The 13811-nt window shown below is 42.4% G+C and overlaps 8 protein-coding genes and 1 non-coding gene across 9 annotated transcripts, besides 1 other annotated feature; 4 read left to right on the top strand and 5 right to left on the bottom strand.

Moving 5' to 3' along the window:
• Positions 1-127: part of a sequence feature (Centromere Klth0A) that runs on past the window's edge.
• A 376-nt stretch (positions 128-503) lies between these two features.
• Positions 504-1133, top strand: LOC1 (Loc1p; the record flags this gene model as incomplete). Its single annotated transcript, XM_002551506.1, has 1 exon — positions 504-1133. One exon carries the CDS (start codon positions 504-506, stop codon positions 1131-1133), a length of 630 nt encoding a protein of 209 aa, XP_002551552.1.
• A 604-nt stretch (positions 1134-1737) lies between these two features.
• Positions 1738-4281, top strand: NIC96 (linker nucleoporin NIC96; the record flags this gene model as incomplete). Its single annotated transcript, XM_002551505.1, has 1 exon — positions 1738-4281. The coding sequence occupies one exon, from the start codon at positions 1738-1740 to the stop codon at positions 4279-4281; it is 2544 nt and encodes an 847-aa protein (XP_002551551.1).
• Positions 4282-4334: 53 nt separating this feature from the next.
• Positions 4335-4835, bottom strand: YPI1 (type 1 protein phosphatase-activating protein YPI1; the record flags this gene model as incomplete). The annotated part of the gene is made up of 1 exon (XM_002551504.1): positions 4335-4835. One exon carries the CDS (start codon positions 4833-4835, stop codon positions 4335-4337), a length of 501 nt encoding a protein of 166 aa, XP_002551550.1.
• Positions 4836-5071: 236 nt separating this feature from the next.
• RPN11 (proteasome regulatory particle lid subunit RPN11) lies at positions 5072-6010 on the top strand (the record flags this gene model as incomplete). Its single annotated transcript, XM_002551503.1, has 1 exon — positions 5072-6010. The coding sequence occupies one exon, from the start codon at positions 5072-5074 to the stop codon at positions 6008-6010; it is 939 nt and encodes a 312-aa protein (XP_002551549.1).
• Positions 6011-6081: 71 nt separating this feature from the next.
• Positions 6082-7494, bottom strand: SAD1 (mRNA splicing protein SAD1; the record flags this gene model as incomplete). The annotated part of the gene is made up of 1 exon (XM_002551502.1): positions 6082-7494. The coding sequence occupies one exon, from the start codon at positions 7492-7494 to the stop codon at positions 6082-6084; it is 1413 nt and encodes a 470-aa protein (XP_002551548.1).
• Positions 7495-7644: 150 nt separating this feature from the next.
• On the top strand, positions 7645-9177 carry KLTH0A02024g (putative Xaa-Pro dipeptidase; the record flags this gene model as incomplete). Its single annotated transcript, XM_002551501.1, has 1 exon — positions 7645-9177. One exon carries the CDS (start codon positions 7645-7647, stop codon positions 9175-9177), a length of 1533 nt encoding a protein of 510 aa, XP_002551547.1.
• Positions 9178-9280: 103 nt separating this feature from the next.
• Positions 9281-9371, bottom strand: KLTH0A02002r. The gene is given in 2 exon segments: positions 9281-9316; positions 9335-9371. It is a non-coding gene; the product is annotated as a tRNA-Phe (tRNA).
• Positions 9372-9828: 457 nt separating this feature from the next.
• GAL7 (UDP-glucose:hexose-1-phosphate uridylyltransferase) lies at positions 9829-10932 on the bottom strand (the record flags this gene model as incomplete). Its single annotated transcript, XM_002551500.1, has 1 exon — positions 9829-10932. The coding sequence occupies one exon, from the start codon at positions 10930-10932 to the stop codon at positions 9829-9831; it is 1104 nt and encodes a 367-aa protein (XP_002551546.1).
• A 576-nt stretch (positions 10933-11508) lies between these two features.
• GAL10 (bifunctional UDP-glucose 4-epimerase/aldose 1-epimerase) lies at positions 11509-13575 on the bottom strand (the record flags this gene model as incomplete). Its single annotated transcript, XM_002551499.1, has 1 exon — positions 11509-13575. The coding sequence occupies one exon, from the start codon at positions 13573-13575 to the stop codon at positions 11509-11511; it is 2067 nt and encodes a 688-aa protein (XP_002551545.1).
• Positions 13576-13811: the final 236 nt, after the last annotated feature.

The raw sequence follows: 13811 nt of genomic DNA, 5'->3' as shown, positions 1-13811 counted from the left end.
AGACCTGAGTGCATTTTATATATATATATTACTTTCTCTTTTGAATTTAAACTTTATCTATAAAAGTAATAACATTTTTGCTTTTGCTACTATAAAAATATGTGTTAGTGGCTTCCGAAAATATTTAAATATTTGCAGCTTAGGATTTTTGTAGGGTGAAAGTTAATTAGGGAAAGAGCGTACATGGAATCATTAAGAGCGCAGTTAATCACACAACAAGTCATAAACGACAGTGTACAGTGTAGCGCCAGTTAGCATGTGTTGAAAAGTGTTTACCTAGCAGCCATGTATATTGTTTTTTTGACAGTAGAGATCCTATTGTCTGGAGCTTATTTCCTGAACTAGTCAGTCATACGTGCCAGCGCTTCCTCTTACGTATGGCAGGGTAACCTCATCGCTTTGGACACAGCTTAGTGGAAAACTTTTAAAACAAAGCTTCATCTTATTCGTTAGTGACCTTGGAGTTCCTTCATACAGACTCACCGGTTACTTGAGATTTCGCCATGGCCGGGAAGCAAACCAAGACTGCAAAAAGATCCAACAAACAGAATGGGAAAAGAGAGGTAAATCCTGAGGTTTTTCAAGACTCTCAAGCGAGAAATCAATTATCGAGCGCTCCAAAACTCACAGAGAAGTCAGCTTCGAGAAAACCAAGCAAGTTGAAGGTCAGCAAGGAGCAAGCTCTTGCGAGGTTATATGGTTCTAAGAACAAAAAGGTTAAGGCGTATTCCGAGAAAGAGCTAAATATTCCAAGTTTGAACCGCGCGGTGATCCCTGGCGTTAAATTTAAGCGCGGAAAGAAGGGTAAAAAGTTTGTTGGCGATCATGATGAGCTTCTTTACAGCAGGCTAATAAGTACTATTGGAGATAAGCAAGAACAACTTACTGAAAGTAAGCTGGAAAAAGCCAGAAGGCTAGAAGAGATAAGAGAGCTTAAGAGGCAGGAAATAGAGAGGAAAGAAGATGCCAAAAAGGATAAGTTAGACTCCAAGAAAGACGAGCTAAAAAAGAAAGCATCTGTGGCTAGAACACTGCGTAGGAAAAATAAAAGAGATCAGTACAATGAGAGTAAAGCGCCTGCTGCTGCATCCAATGATGTTGGGCCAAAGAAGAAAACTGTGTCTTTTGCTTGAAACCTCTTCTATCAATGTTTAGGCTAAAGACAAGTTTCTAGAACGAAACCCAAGCCTAACTTATTTTCTCATCAGTTTCTTTGCAGTTCATCAAAAAAAATGTATAGTAATTTGCCATCTAAGGCCTTGTTCTGTTGAAACTTAGAGTCCTATAGGCCTTTCAAGAATGGAGGCGCGAACAACAATTACTCACGCGACTGAGGATGATGCTTCTTTAAGAGATAATTTTAAAAGAACAAGCATCAACCAGAGGCCACTGATGATTTTTGAAGGGCAGCAACCAGACTACGCTTTTCACAAGGACCATTATATGGTGATAGCAGTGATGAAGAGTAATGATCAAAAGCTTTGATTAGCACTTTTAATATGTCAAAGTGTGATCTCGGCAGATCTAAGTGTTGACGCGAACAAGGGAGCTTAGCTTCTTTCAATATGTATGGGGAACATGTATAATACTAAATAAAGGGTTGTGTTCATTGGTTTCTATATTCGAGCATTCGCTTTGGCGATGTTTTCCTTGACACTAATCCTATAATATAATAGAGAAAAAAATTTTGGCCATCAATAGTGCCAATTCATGGCTATACTCTAAAAGAGAATAGCAATGCACTCAGACAAACCCGTTTCGATGGACACTTATGCCAATAACGAGGGTGTCCTGAAAGGCTCTGCGAAGACATTTGGCAACCTTATTGAGACTTCGAAGAACTTGCCAACTACATCTTCTGAATTAGGAACAATTTTATTAAGCGTAAATGAAATCAAAAAGAGAGCACACGACCTGAGAAAGAAGGCCAAACCAAAGGGTGATCACACAAGAGCACATTACCTCCTAGCAGGCAGTGGATTGGCTATTCAGGACGTCGAGCTGTCTTTGAATAATCTGAAGTCGAGACAGTTGATTGAACATAATGTAACAAATAGGGAGACTGACGGGGACCTTGACACCTATCTTCGCACTAAGAAAGACGAGAACATTTTATCTTCCATTGAACAGTCCCTCACATCAGCAGCAAAGGATTTTGACAATTTCGTCAATCAGACTTTCAACCTCGACTGGGAACAAAGAAAAGACGAGGTAAGGGAAAACTTCGGTATTATACTAAAGAAGAGAAGGGGCAACGATTACGGAAAGGATTCACTACCTCATCCAGATTATCCTTCTTGGGGCAAATCAGGGCGCGGCATTTTGGATGGTGACTCAAGGTTAAATGTGAATGAGAATTTTGCAACAAGGACCAAGTTCGAAAGGTACGCCAAGATAATAAATGGTTTCAACAATGCCAGGCAGAGCGGATACGAATTTTCGCTGGCAAAGGAAATCTCCGAAACCTTTTCCAGTTCGGCAGAGCAAGCAGGTCGACAACTTCCGGAGGCGTGGAGTATTATCGAACACGCTCAGAATTCAACTGACGTTGTTATGTCATCCCGAACCTTTCTTGAAAAGCAATTCTTAAACTATGTTGATAACCTATACAAGAAGAACTTAAATGAAGGCCTCCCTACTAACGTCAACAAAGTGAAGTCATTCATTGACTACAAACTCAAAAACCCAAACAACACGTGGAAATACGGAAACTTGACAATAGTTAATGGTGTGCCTATTTGGGCATTTATTTTCTACCTTCTGAGAGCTGGCTTGACCAAGGAAGCTCTTGAAGTTGCGATCGCTAACAAGTTGAGTTTCAAAAAAGTTGAGCAGTCCTTCCTAACATATTTCAAAGCTTATGCCACTTCTAAAGATCAGAGGTTACCCAATGAATTTGTTTCAAGATTGCACACGGAATATAACCAGCACATCAAAAACGCCTTAGATGGCGATCCATTCAGACTCGCTGTTTATAAGATTGTTGGAAGATGTGATTTAACCAGAAAGAATATATCGTCGATAACCCTTAGTATTGAGGATTGGCTGTGGTTTCATTTTATGCTAATCAAACAAGATGTTTCTGATGATGACCCAGTTTACGAAAAATACGATTTGAAAGATTTTCAAACAATAGTCACTTCGTATGGCATCTCTAGGTTCAGCAGCACCTATCTCCACGTGCTTCTACTAAGCGGTCTTTATGAGCTGGCAGTTCAACACGCAACTTCGATCAATGAAATTGATGCTGTGCACCTTGCGATAGCTTTAGCCTATCACAAGAAGTTAAACATATCACACTATAAATCTGAACATGATTCAAATCTCCTTTCAGAAGAAGATGGCAGATTTGAGATCAATTTTGCAAAGCTACTTGGTAATTACACGAAGTCATTCAAGTTTTCTGACCCTAGAATCGCTGTTGAATACCTCATTTTGATAGCGCTTAACGGGAACAAAGATCAGATAGAAGTTTGTCATGAATCGTTACGAGAACTCGTTTTAGAAACTAAAGAATTCACCATTCTGCTGGGAAAGGTTAACAGAGATGGATCAAGGATCCCTGGTGTTATTGAAGAAAGGCATTCTCTTCTGTTTTTAAGCGACGAGCAAGACTTCTTACACAGGATCACAGAACAAGCAGCGCGGAGGGCTGATGAAGATGGCAGGGTTTTTGATAGCTTACTGCTCTACCAGCTTGCTGACGAATATGACATTGTTATTCGTATCGTCAACAAGCTTTTGAGTGACTTACTCAGCAACACGGATCTCAACCAACCATTACTGAATTTAGATGATAACAACGAGACTAGTCCAGTTCTTATTGCGAAGAAACTTATCAATGTCTATGTCAATAACATGGAAATTTCTCGCAAAGTCTCTTCGAAGAACAAAGAGACATGTCTGCTCTTGTTAAAGGTGGTTGATATTAGAAGATCATTCTACTCGCAAAACTGGCAGGAAGCCCTTTCTAAAGTTGAAGATATTGACGTTATACCGTTTATTGATGAAGTTTCCTCCAGGCGCAAGGCTCAAGAGTTTTCAAGTTTGAGTCCTGAAATTGCCAAGAACATTCCAAACTTGCTGATCATTACCATGACCTGCGTGTCTAACATTGTTGCGCAGTTGAACCAGAGTGAATATCATTCTGCATCAAAGGACCAGCAAATAAGAGCTCTAAGGAGATTAGCCAAAAGCTGTATGATATACGCTGGCATGATTCAATACAAAATGCCCCGGGAAACATACAGTGTGTTAATTAACTTAGAAGTCCATTTATAAATTTGTACTGCACTCAGATTTTAGCCACATGAACTTATTTCCGCGTCCTAATTCTATTGATTGTTCGTTTGCTTGTCTTTGTTTTGACTGTAATCTGGCTGAATCTCATAGGCATTTGGGCTTGTAGATCTCTTTTGTGCGAGCTTTCGCTTCCGTCTTTCTTTTCTTGCGTTGTGCCTGCTCTCCCTATCCAAGTCTTTTTCAGACTCTGACTCTGAAGATGATGACGAGGATGACGACGAGGACGATGAGTCGCTATGGCCGCAGTGATCGCACTCATCGTCCATGTCCTCGAAATTTTGCTGGGGGTGAAAAATGCAGCAAACTTTGGATTTCTTTTTGTTCATGTGCTCATTGTCAACTACATCTTCTTTCCATCGCACCTCCCTCTTCTCCTGGCTACCAGTTGCTGCCGGAGTGTGGGTTGCCCCTTCCCGCTGATCATTAGGAGACCCTCGAAGTTGCAAAACGGGGGCCGACTCCTGTACTGTAGAAGTAGTAGTTGAGTCGAGGGCGCGTGTTCTGCTGCTCCCTGCATTCTTGCCTGCCCGCATTTTATATTAGCTCTAGGATAACGTTTGAGTGTATAATATTCAGGGTATCAAGCACTGCTTCCTGCTATAGCATGGCAACCTACTGAGTTACAACCGTACAGAAGTATTTACAAAATAATGTGCTTAGAAGGTTATGAATATTTGGAATTCGGTGGCAAATGGTACAGATAAAGGGCATATTAGTTAGAAGATCAGGATTGCTGCCCTTCTTTTGATTGAAACACATTCATTCTAAGATGGAAAGGCTTCAAAGATTGATGATGAACCAAAGAGCTGGTGTAATGGGCGGCGCCGCCGCTGCTGAGACCCCTATGGATGACACTAAGGAAACGGTATACATTTCTTCTTTAGCTTTGCTGAAGATGTTGAAGCACGGCAGACACGGCGTTCCCATGGAGGTTATGGGCCTTATGCTCGGCGAGTTTGTTGATGATTACACAGTTAATGTTGTTGACGTCTTCGCCATGCCTCAATCTGGAACAGGGGTTTCTGTTGAAGCTGTTGACGATGTGTTCCAAGCCAAGATGATGGACATGCTAAAGCAAACAGGCAGAGATCAAATGGTGGTGGGGTGGTACCATTCCCATCCAGGTTTTGGCTGCTGGCTCTCGTCAGTGGATGTTAACACCCAAAAGTCGTTTGAGCAATTAAACAGCAGAGCCGTAGCCGTTGTCGTGGATCCAATACAGTCTGTAAAGGGTAAGGTGGTTGTGGATGCTTTTAGGTTGATAGACACGAACATGATAATGAGGAATCAAGAACCCAGACAAACAACGTCAAATGCTGGCCTACTCAATAAGCCAAACATTCAGGCTTTAATTCACGGCCTCAACAGGCATTATTACTCGTTGAATATTGACTACCACAAGACTGTTGCGGAGACAAACATGCTTCTAAACTTGCACAAGGAGCAATGGCAGTCAGGTTTAAAGATGAACGATTACAAAGAGAAGGAGCATAACAATTTGCAAGCCACGCAAAAGATGCTCAAAATTGCAGAGTTATATTCCAAAAGGATAGAGGAAGAGAAAGATTTGACGGAGGAAGAGCTGAAAACTCGCTACGTTGGTAAGCAGGACCCTAAGAAACACCTGGCCGATACCGCTGAGGGGGTCCTCGAAGAAAACATCATGTCAGTGCTTACGGCAGGCGTTAACTCTGTCGCAATCAAATGAGTTGCATTCATATCTGTACATTAAGTAATTTTATTCAAATTAAAATTATTGGCGAATTGAAATTCAACATTCTAGCTCTTGTTTTGCTCCATCTCCCAAACTTGGATATATACTTCATCCAAAAAGAGTAGTTCCTTTTCCTTTGCCGTTACGTTTTTTCCATCAATCTCAAACCATTCTGCATTCTTCGGGTTAGAAAGCTGAATTTTCCACCTGGCTTCGTCATCAACGTCCTCGTCGCCGCTCCTGCTATGTCCAACTGGGTACAGCGTTACATTTGCAATAAGCCTGTAATCTTTATTTTCAAAACGCAGTGCATCGGCAAACTTTACCAAGGTCCTGTTCCGGTTGCGGATTGGCATGGCGGCGTCCCAGTTGAACCTATCAAAGTTAATCGCCAGAAAGCGAGGATACTTCACAATTTTGTATTGTTTCATACCTTCTCTCGTGGGAATTTTTTTGTGGCCACTGAATTTACCAAGCAGGGAGTCTAACGTTACTTGTGGAATGCTGTTTGTGTCTGAACCCTCGTTGAAAAGGGATACAGGCGGCAAATCGAGGGTTAGACTCCAAAACTTTGGAAGAACAATAGTCTTGGTAGCCTCGTCTTCAAAAAACTCGAGATTTTTTTCTCCTGTCGTGCCTTTTTCTCTCACAACTATTGAGCGGACCTCGACTTCGCCGCGCATATTACGTGTCAAAACCTTCTTAAGTGGATGTGCTTTCGCAATCATATAATTAATGAGCCATAACATAAAGCTCTTGGGGTCTTTAATTCTATTGTCAGAGTTCACGTTTTTATTCACCCGCGACAGTTGTTGGAGTAGCTCGTATGGAGATAAATGAGCCTTTAGTATATGCGGGGACCACAACTTCTTTATCAGTAAGGCAAGACGCTTGATTAATTCATCGTCGATTTTGCTCTGAGATTCAAGGAGAAAGAAGTCTCGAATGGGAGTTATGTGCGCCATCATTTGAATAATAACGCTAAGGTGTGTATTGTCGCCCAGGTCATTTAGACCAATAAAACCATTTATGTACGGAGTATTCGATTTGTCGAAGCACATCCGAGGAAACTGCAATAAGTCTTCTTGAGTGTACTTGGGTGAGATTGCAAACTTTATCGTTTCCAAAAGCTGCACACCCTGAACTTCACGATTCTCAGGAAGCAGATATGTTTTCAATGAAACAAAGTTAATAAAGACGTGGTGGTCCTCTTGGATCGAGTGTAGGAAAGCGACTGTCTTTTCACCGCGTCCTTGGAGATACCTCCCGCACACCAAGCAGCAGTAGACATTTAATGGTGAAAGGGTTACTGAGCATAGTTTCTCGAGATCAAAATCGAGCTTTCTCACGTCAACCGTTTCAAGGTAGGGTTGAACTTGGGCTCCAGCTAAACTGATTTTCTTGGAAGGAGTGCCGTCGGAGCTCTGGCTTGGGCTACGCGCTCTCTTCTCCATTTCAATTGTGCGACTTGGCGCCATGATATCTTTTTTATGTTTTGGTTTTCAATTCTGATAAACAATATTGCACATGGCCGTTCACAGCTACGGCCCAACGTCATTAAGCACACATATAAAAAGCTATCTTTCAAATCCAACTAATCAACACGGGCTCGTAAGCGCAAAGCTCAAATGCCATTCGCAGATCAGCTGCTTACCTTCAGTCTAGCTTTCCTTGCATATCAGCTCGGCAGAGACTCATTAGAATTTACTTTCTCAAGCCGGCCACAACAGAAGATGAGCCCTTCGGACTCAGATTTGCCCAAAGGGAAGTACCCAGCCAAAAAGCATGCACTTAAAATCAAGAAGAACTTCTTATCGAAAAAAGGCGAAGAACAAACTGAATCTACGCTATTTGTTGCAGGAGGAGAGATAGAGCCAATCAAATACTGCGATCAGACCAAGGAATTTAGACAAAACAGGTACTTTTTCTACCTGACAGGTGTAAACATACCTGGTTCGGCAGCGTTCTTCGATTTCAAAAGCGAAAAGCTCACTCTTTTCCTGCCTGATGTTGACAGCGACGATGTGATGTGGAGCGGCCTCCCCTTGAGCGTGGAGGCAGCCTATGAAAAGTTTGATGTGGACGAGGTGTTGTACGCAAAGAAGTTGCCTTCTTTTCTAAGTAAATTTGAAAGCAGCTGCATCTACACAACGGATTTAGACAATGTCCATGATCCCAATGTCGCCGAAATGCTTGTACCAAGTGATCCAGACTTGTTTTATGCGCTAGACGAATCGAGGCTCACAAAAGACGAGTATGAAATAGGGCTTCTTAGACGCGCAGCCAAGATTACAGACAACTGCCATCTCTCTGTCATGTCTGCATTGCCCATAGAGAAAAATGAGGGCCATTTCCATGCTGAATTTACTTACCATGCAATTCGCCAGGGTTCTAAGCATCAAGGTTACGACCCTATTTGCTGCTCAGGGCCCAACTGTAGCACTCTACACTATGTCAAGAACGATGAAAGTCTTGAAAACAAGCAGTCAGTACTGATGGACGCGGGCGCTGAATGGGAAAATTATACTGCTGATGTTACTAGGTGCTTCCCGTTGAATGGAAAATTTACAAAGGAGCACCGCGAGATATACGACACAGTTTTAAAGATGCAAACCGAAGTTATGGACAGAATCAAGCCAGGCGTTGAATGGGAAAAGCTCCATATCTTGGCACACCGAGTACTTATCCGAAGCTTTTTGAACCTTGGAATCTTCAAATCAGGGTACTCAGAAGAAGAGATCCTAGATAGAAAAGCTTCCTTGTGCTTTTTCCCACATGGCCTTGGCCATTTATTGGGAATGGACACCCACGATGTCGGAGGACGCGCGAACTATGAAGACTCCAATCCACTGCTAAAATTTCTGAGACTACGCAGACCCCTAGAGGAGAATATGGTAGTCACAAACGAACCAGGTGTTTATTTCAATCCGTTCTTGATTGAAGAGTTTTTAATCAAGTATCCAAAGAGAAAAGAAGTTGTGAATGAAGAAATCATGGAGAAATACATGTATGTCGGCGGGGTTCGTATTGAAGATGACGTCTTGGTTACTGCTGACGGGTGCGAAAACCTAACAGGTATCACTAGTGATCCAGAGGAGATTGAAAGAATTGTTTGTGATGGTATAAATAAGGGTAGGTCTCACTTTCACGTTATAGCTTAAGTACAAGATAGCTGTATTACGATAGCAGGCCTAAAATGGCTGTTGATACAGACTTACTCTGTATTTCCGCCAAAAGGCTGAACAATTTTCGAAAAAAAATAAATGCGAATTCTGTGGATCGAACACAGGACCTCCAGATATCAATGACCGAAGTTATCTTCAGTCTGGCGCTCTCCCATCTGAGCTAAATCCGCTTCTTATGAAACACGTGAAAACGTACGCTTTCATTACTCAGGTAAGAAGCTGCTGGTTTGCCTCTTTTGGGGGAATGCTTCTATATCGATTTTGTATTGATTGACGTTGCCTTTTCGCGATGATTTTCTCGCAAGTGTTCAGGACATTTATCGGCTCATCTGTGGCTTTAACTTAAAAGTGTCAGTTGAACTGAGTAAATTCACACAACCTTTTGATTGATATTTAATCGTTTTTTTCTATACCACGAAGTAGGCTATCATCAAAGCACATGCAGCATTGCTCATGTTGGAGACCCACGAACTTTCTAGTAACTCTGAAAATTCATTAATTTTATTATAGATGCTCAACTTCAACCAGTTGTGTACATATTGCCGCTTTTTGAATTCTGCAATACAGATTAAAGTCATCAATTGCTTAAAATCCGAACATTAGCTTTACTATATGAAGTTTACTCAATCACCGGATCTCAGTAAAATGTACTTCTTCTTCCAGATCTGCGAGACGTTTGGCGGCTTGTTCTGCGGTTAGGTCCCTCTGTGGCTCCCCCAACAACTCGAAACCAACCAGGAACTTCCGCACAGTTGCGGACCTCAGGAGGGGAGGATAAAAATGCATGTGGAACCAAGAACTGTTGTTCGCTTGCTGTATTGCATTTAACGGAGCCTGGTGTAAGCCCATTGAGTACGGAAAACTAGTTTCGAACAGATTGTCATATTTTGTTGTCAATTTCTTAATTATTGAAGCTAACTCCAATTTCTGCTGATCATTAAAATCTGCGAGAGAGCACAGATGCTGCTTACTCATTAATAGCGTCTCGAAAGGCCAAACAGCCCAATACGGGACCACGACTAGGAACGAATCGTTTTGCAAGACAATCCTGTCGCGCTCTTCAAGTTCAAGTGCAATATAATCCCCTAACAAACAACTTGAGTGCTCTTTCGAGTACTTGGCGAATGACCTAAATTCTTTATCGACCTCATCTGGAATGGTGCTCAAACACCACGCCTGACCGTGTGGGTGCAAGTTCGAGCACCCCATTGCAGTTCCTTTGTTTTCAAATATTTGCAAATATTTGTATGGAGTGGCCTTCGTTCTAGCTTCTGCTTCCAGTTCCAAATAAAGTTTAGCCCAAGCATCAACGACGTTTTTCAATTCGCCGATTTTCATACGAGGAATAGTTAAGTTGTGTTTGGGGCTAAAACAAATGACGAAGCACTTTCCCTCCACTTGCTGCGCCCTCATGAATCTATCCTTGAGAGTCATTTCTTTTCCATCATCAATAAAATTAGGTTGGTTCAGCTTCACAGCAGGGAAGTCGTTGGGAAATATAAAGGTTGACGGATATTGAGGATTTATTTCACCCGAGGCCCTCGTATTACCTGGGCATAAATAGCATTTAGCATCGAACTCTGGCTCGTTCGGACTGAACGGGACCTCTTGTTGGCCCATCCATGGTCGCTTTGCTCTGTGCGGCGATACAAGCACCCATGAATTCGTTAAGGGATTAAATCTCCTGTGTGAGTTGTCTGTAAAATCAAAATTACCAGAATTAACTGTCATGTCAGTAATCCGTGACAATTTGGACTTCTCTCATTTTGATTCATCACATTTCATAAGTGCCAGCTGTCGGAATTTATGCCCTCCTTAAGTATCGTGAACCTTCGGACGACTATGATGCGAGCTCCTCAGCTTTTTTTTTTGTCGGACAACAGTACTCCGGACGACAGGACCCCGAACAACATTGAGGTTTAATGAAGAGAGAAAAATATTGAAGCTACAGCCACGAAAAACAGATTAGCTGATGAATTCAAATATAACCTGAGGTTTCCTCAATCAAAGTCAAGTAATAAAACGCAATCAGAACTTCAATAGCTCTTGGCTTTATTTCAGTTGCAAAAGGTTGAAATTTTAGAAACTCCAGGGCTCATGCTTATTCAGTGGTGCTCGAATAATTGCTGTTTAAAAATATGACAGTCATGATATCAAGCAACTAACACTATATTATATAACTTATTGCTATATTGTCGATAAATTTGAAGGAAGATCCTTGGAAAGGCGCAACCACAGAAGTATGAAACGCGCATCCTTTGTGGTATGGCAGTTTTCAAAACAACTGTGGTTTCTTTGAAGTTGGACTCAGCCAAAATTGTACGATGTTTTAGAGCCATAAACCGCACTGCTTTCGAGAGTGACTGCCTCTTTCCACTCGGGAACATTTGCAGCGTTGATGAATCTTCCAGGCTCACAGCAAAACCCTGATTTCTTTCCGTAGCCCTTCAGGATACCAGGTCCTCCAGTGTAAAATTGGAAACTTGGCTCCGTCGTAGATATTATCAGTTTGAGTCCAGACTCGGGGTGCTGGGCTTTGAGGACAGGTTTAAGCTCATTTGCACGAGTATCGATGCAGGGAACAGTCCCAGTAACAAAACAAGTATCAAACGGAGGTTCGCATTCATCCAAAGTGAACGATGAAGGGCCTGAGACCTTAACAATACGGCCGGATGGACATTTAGCATCATCAAGCTCAACAGCTTGATCAGAGAATAGTTGGATCTCTGTGCCATTGTAAGAAGCATTTTGAAACACATTAAGATTGAAGTAGCTGTGATTCGTTAGGTTCATGATGGTGGTATCGCCATTTAAAAGGCGTCCTTCGTATTGGATTTGTAACTCCTTTGCTCTGACATCTAAGCTGTATGTCACGCTGGCCAAAACCTCTCCTGGAAACTGGGTATTAGAATCCAAAAGAACGTATTTAGCAAAATACTGGTGCTTCATAGGGTTGAGGATCAAGGGACCGAGAAAACGACGCCTATGGTATGACTGTGAGGAGCTGTGGACTGTTGACCACTGTTCATTAAGATCTAGAAGGTAATCAACTCCCTTAACATTAAACTTGCCATCACGCAAACGGTTTGCGTAGCGGCCAATAGTGGCCCCTAAATATGGATTAGAGCTGTCAAGATATTCCGCCTCGCTGGTTAGGCCCAGGACAACGGGTTTCCCGTCAACTCTTAAATCAACGATAGTAGCCCCGATGTTGCTGAGTGACACTTCGAACCCGGATCCTCTCCCGAGCGTGATAAGGCGCGATTCGTACTCACCTGGTTGGTTAAAAAACGTATCAACAACACCAAGAAGCTGATACCCATAAGGATTTTTTGTAGTCCATTTCCAAAGATCTGCACATGCATCTGAAACTTTCAGATTTGTGGTCCACTTCAGCTCCCTTGTGGCTCTATCTGGCTTCGCAGTGAGGTTCAGAACATCGCCCGCCCGACGCCCCACTATCTCATAAGGTAGTTCAATGCCACAGGAGTGGCAGAACGCTTTATAAACCTCGAGAACTGTTGATCCTGTTCCAGATCCTAAATTCCAAGCACGGCACAGCCCCTGTCCCCCTTTTATCTCATTAAGGTACTTCAAGGCGGCAATATGGCCTTTTGCCAAGTCTACCACATGGATATAGTCCCTTATTGGGGTACCGTCGCGTGAGCTATAGTTGTTACCGAAGACAAATAGTTTTTCTCTTCTTTTTACCGCCACCTGAGCCATGTATGGCAGCAAGTTATTTGGAATGCCGAGGGGGTCTTCACCGATGAGACCCGAAGGGTGCGCTCCAATAGGGTTGAAATACCGAAGGACTGCAAATCTCCATTTTTCTGGTTCGCTAGCGTGTAGGTCCTCTAAAATTTCTTCTATTGCTAGCTTGGTTTTTCCGTAGGGATTTGTGGGACCTGTTGGGCATTCTTCTGGGATGGGAATCATATCCGGAAACCTTGTGGCGTCACCGTATACTGTCGCTGATGAAGAAAACACTAGCATCTCAGTCCCGTACTTCTTCATAATATCTAGGAGTACCAAGGTCCCTGTAATGTTATTGTAATAGTAACTCAGAGGTATTTTAGTGGATTCTCCAACTGCTTTAAGCCCTGCAAAGTGAATAACAGAATCAATCTTGAATTTTCGAAACACCTTCTCAAGTCCGTCTGCGTCTGTCAGGTCGACTTTAAAAAAAGGGATTTCAGTTTCAAGCAGCACTTTTAACCTGGCGATCGGCTCGTAGCATGAGTTACTAAAGTTGTCCACGACTATACATCTATAGCCACTTTCAATCAATTCAGCTACCGCATGCGATCCAATGTAACCGGCGCCACCTGTTACTAGGACCCATCCATCTTTGTCCTGTTTTAGACCTGTCATTTTTGATACAGCTTTTCGCAGATTTGAGTTCAAGCCAGTTTCTAAAGCAGCAGATCCGCCGCACTCCACTTCTATTTATGCCATGACCATGTACCAATGTCTCTTGAATTGCGGGATACTGTTGTCCGATTCGTTTTTATATCATCAATGCTTCGGAGCACTGTCGCCCGAAAAATTCGGAAGATGGTACCCCGCAAACTTTAAACAAACATGAAAATCGAAAATCAACCCCAGAT

The sequence above is a fragment of the Lachancea thermotolerans genome (genome assembly GCF_000142805.1).
Source record: "Lachancea thermotolerans CBS 6340 chromosome A complete sequence".
NCBI lineage: Eukaryota > Fungi > Ascomycota > Saccharomycetes > Saccharomycetales > Saccharomycetaceae > Lachancea > Lachancea thermotolerans.
The sequence above is the reverse complement of the archived record's forward strand: the minus strand, read 5'-3'. Positions and strand labels throughout refer to the sequence as shown.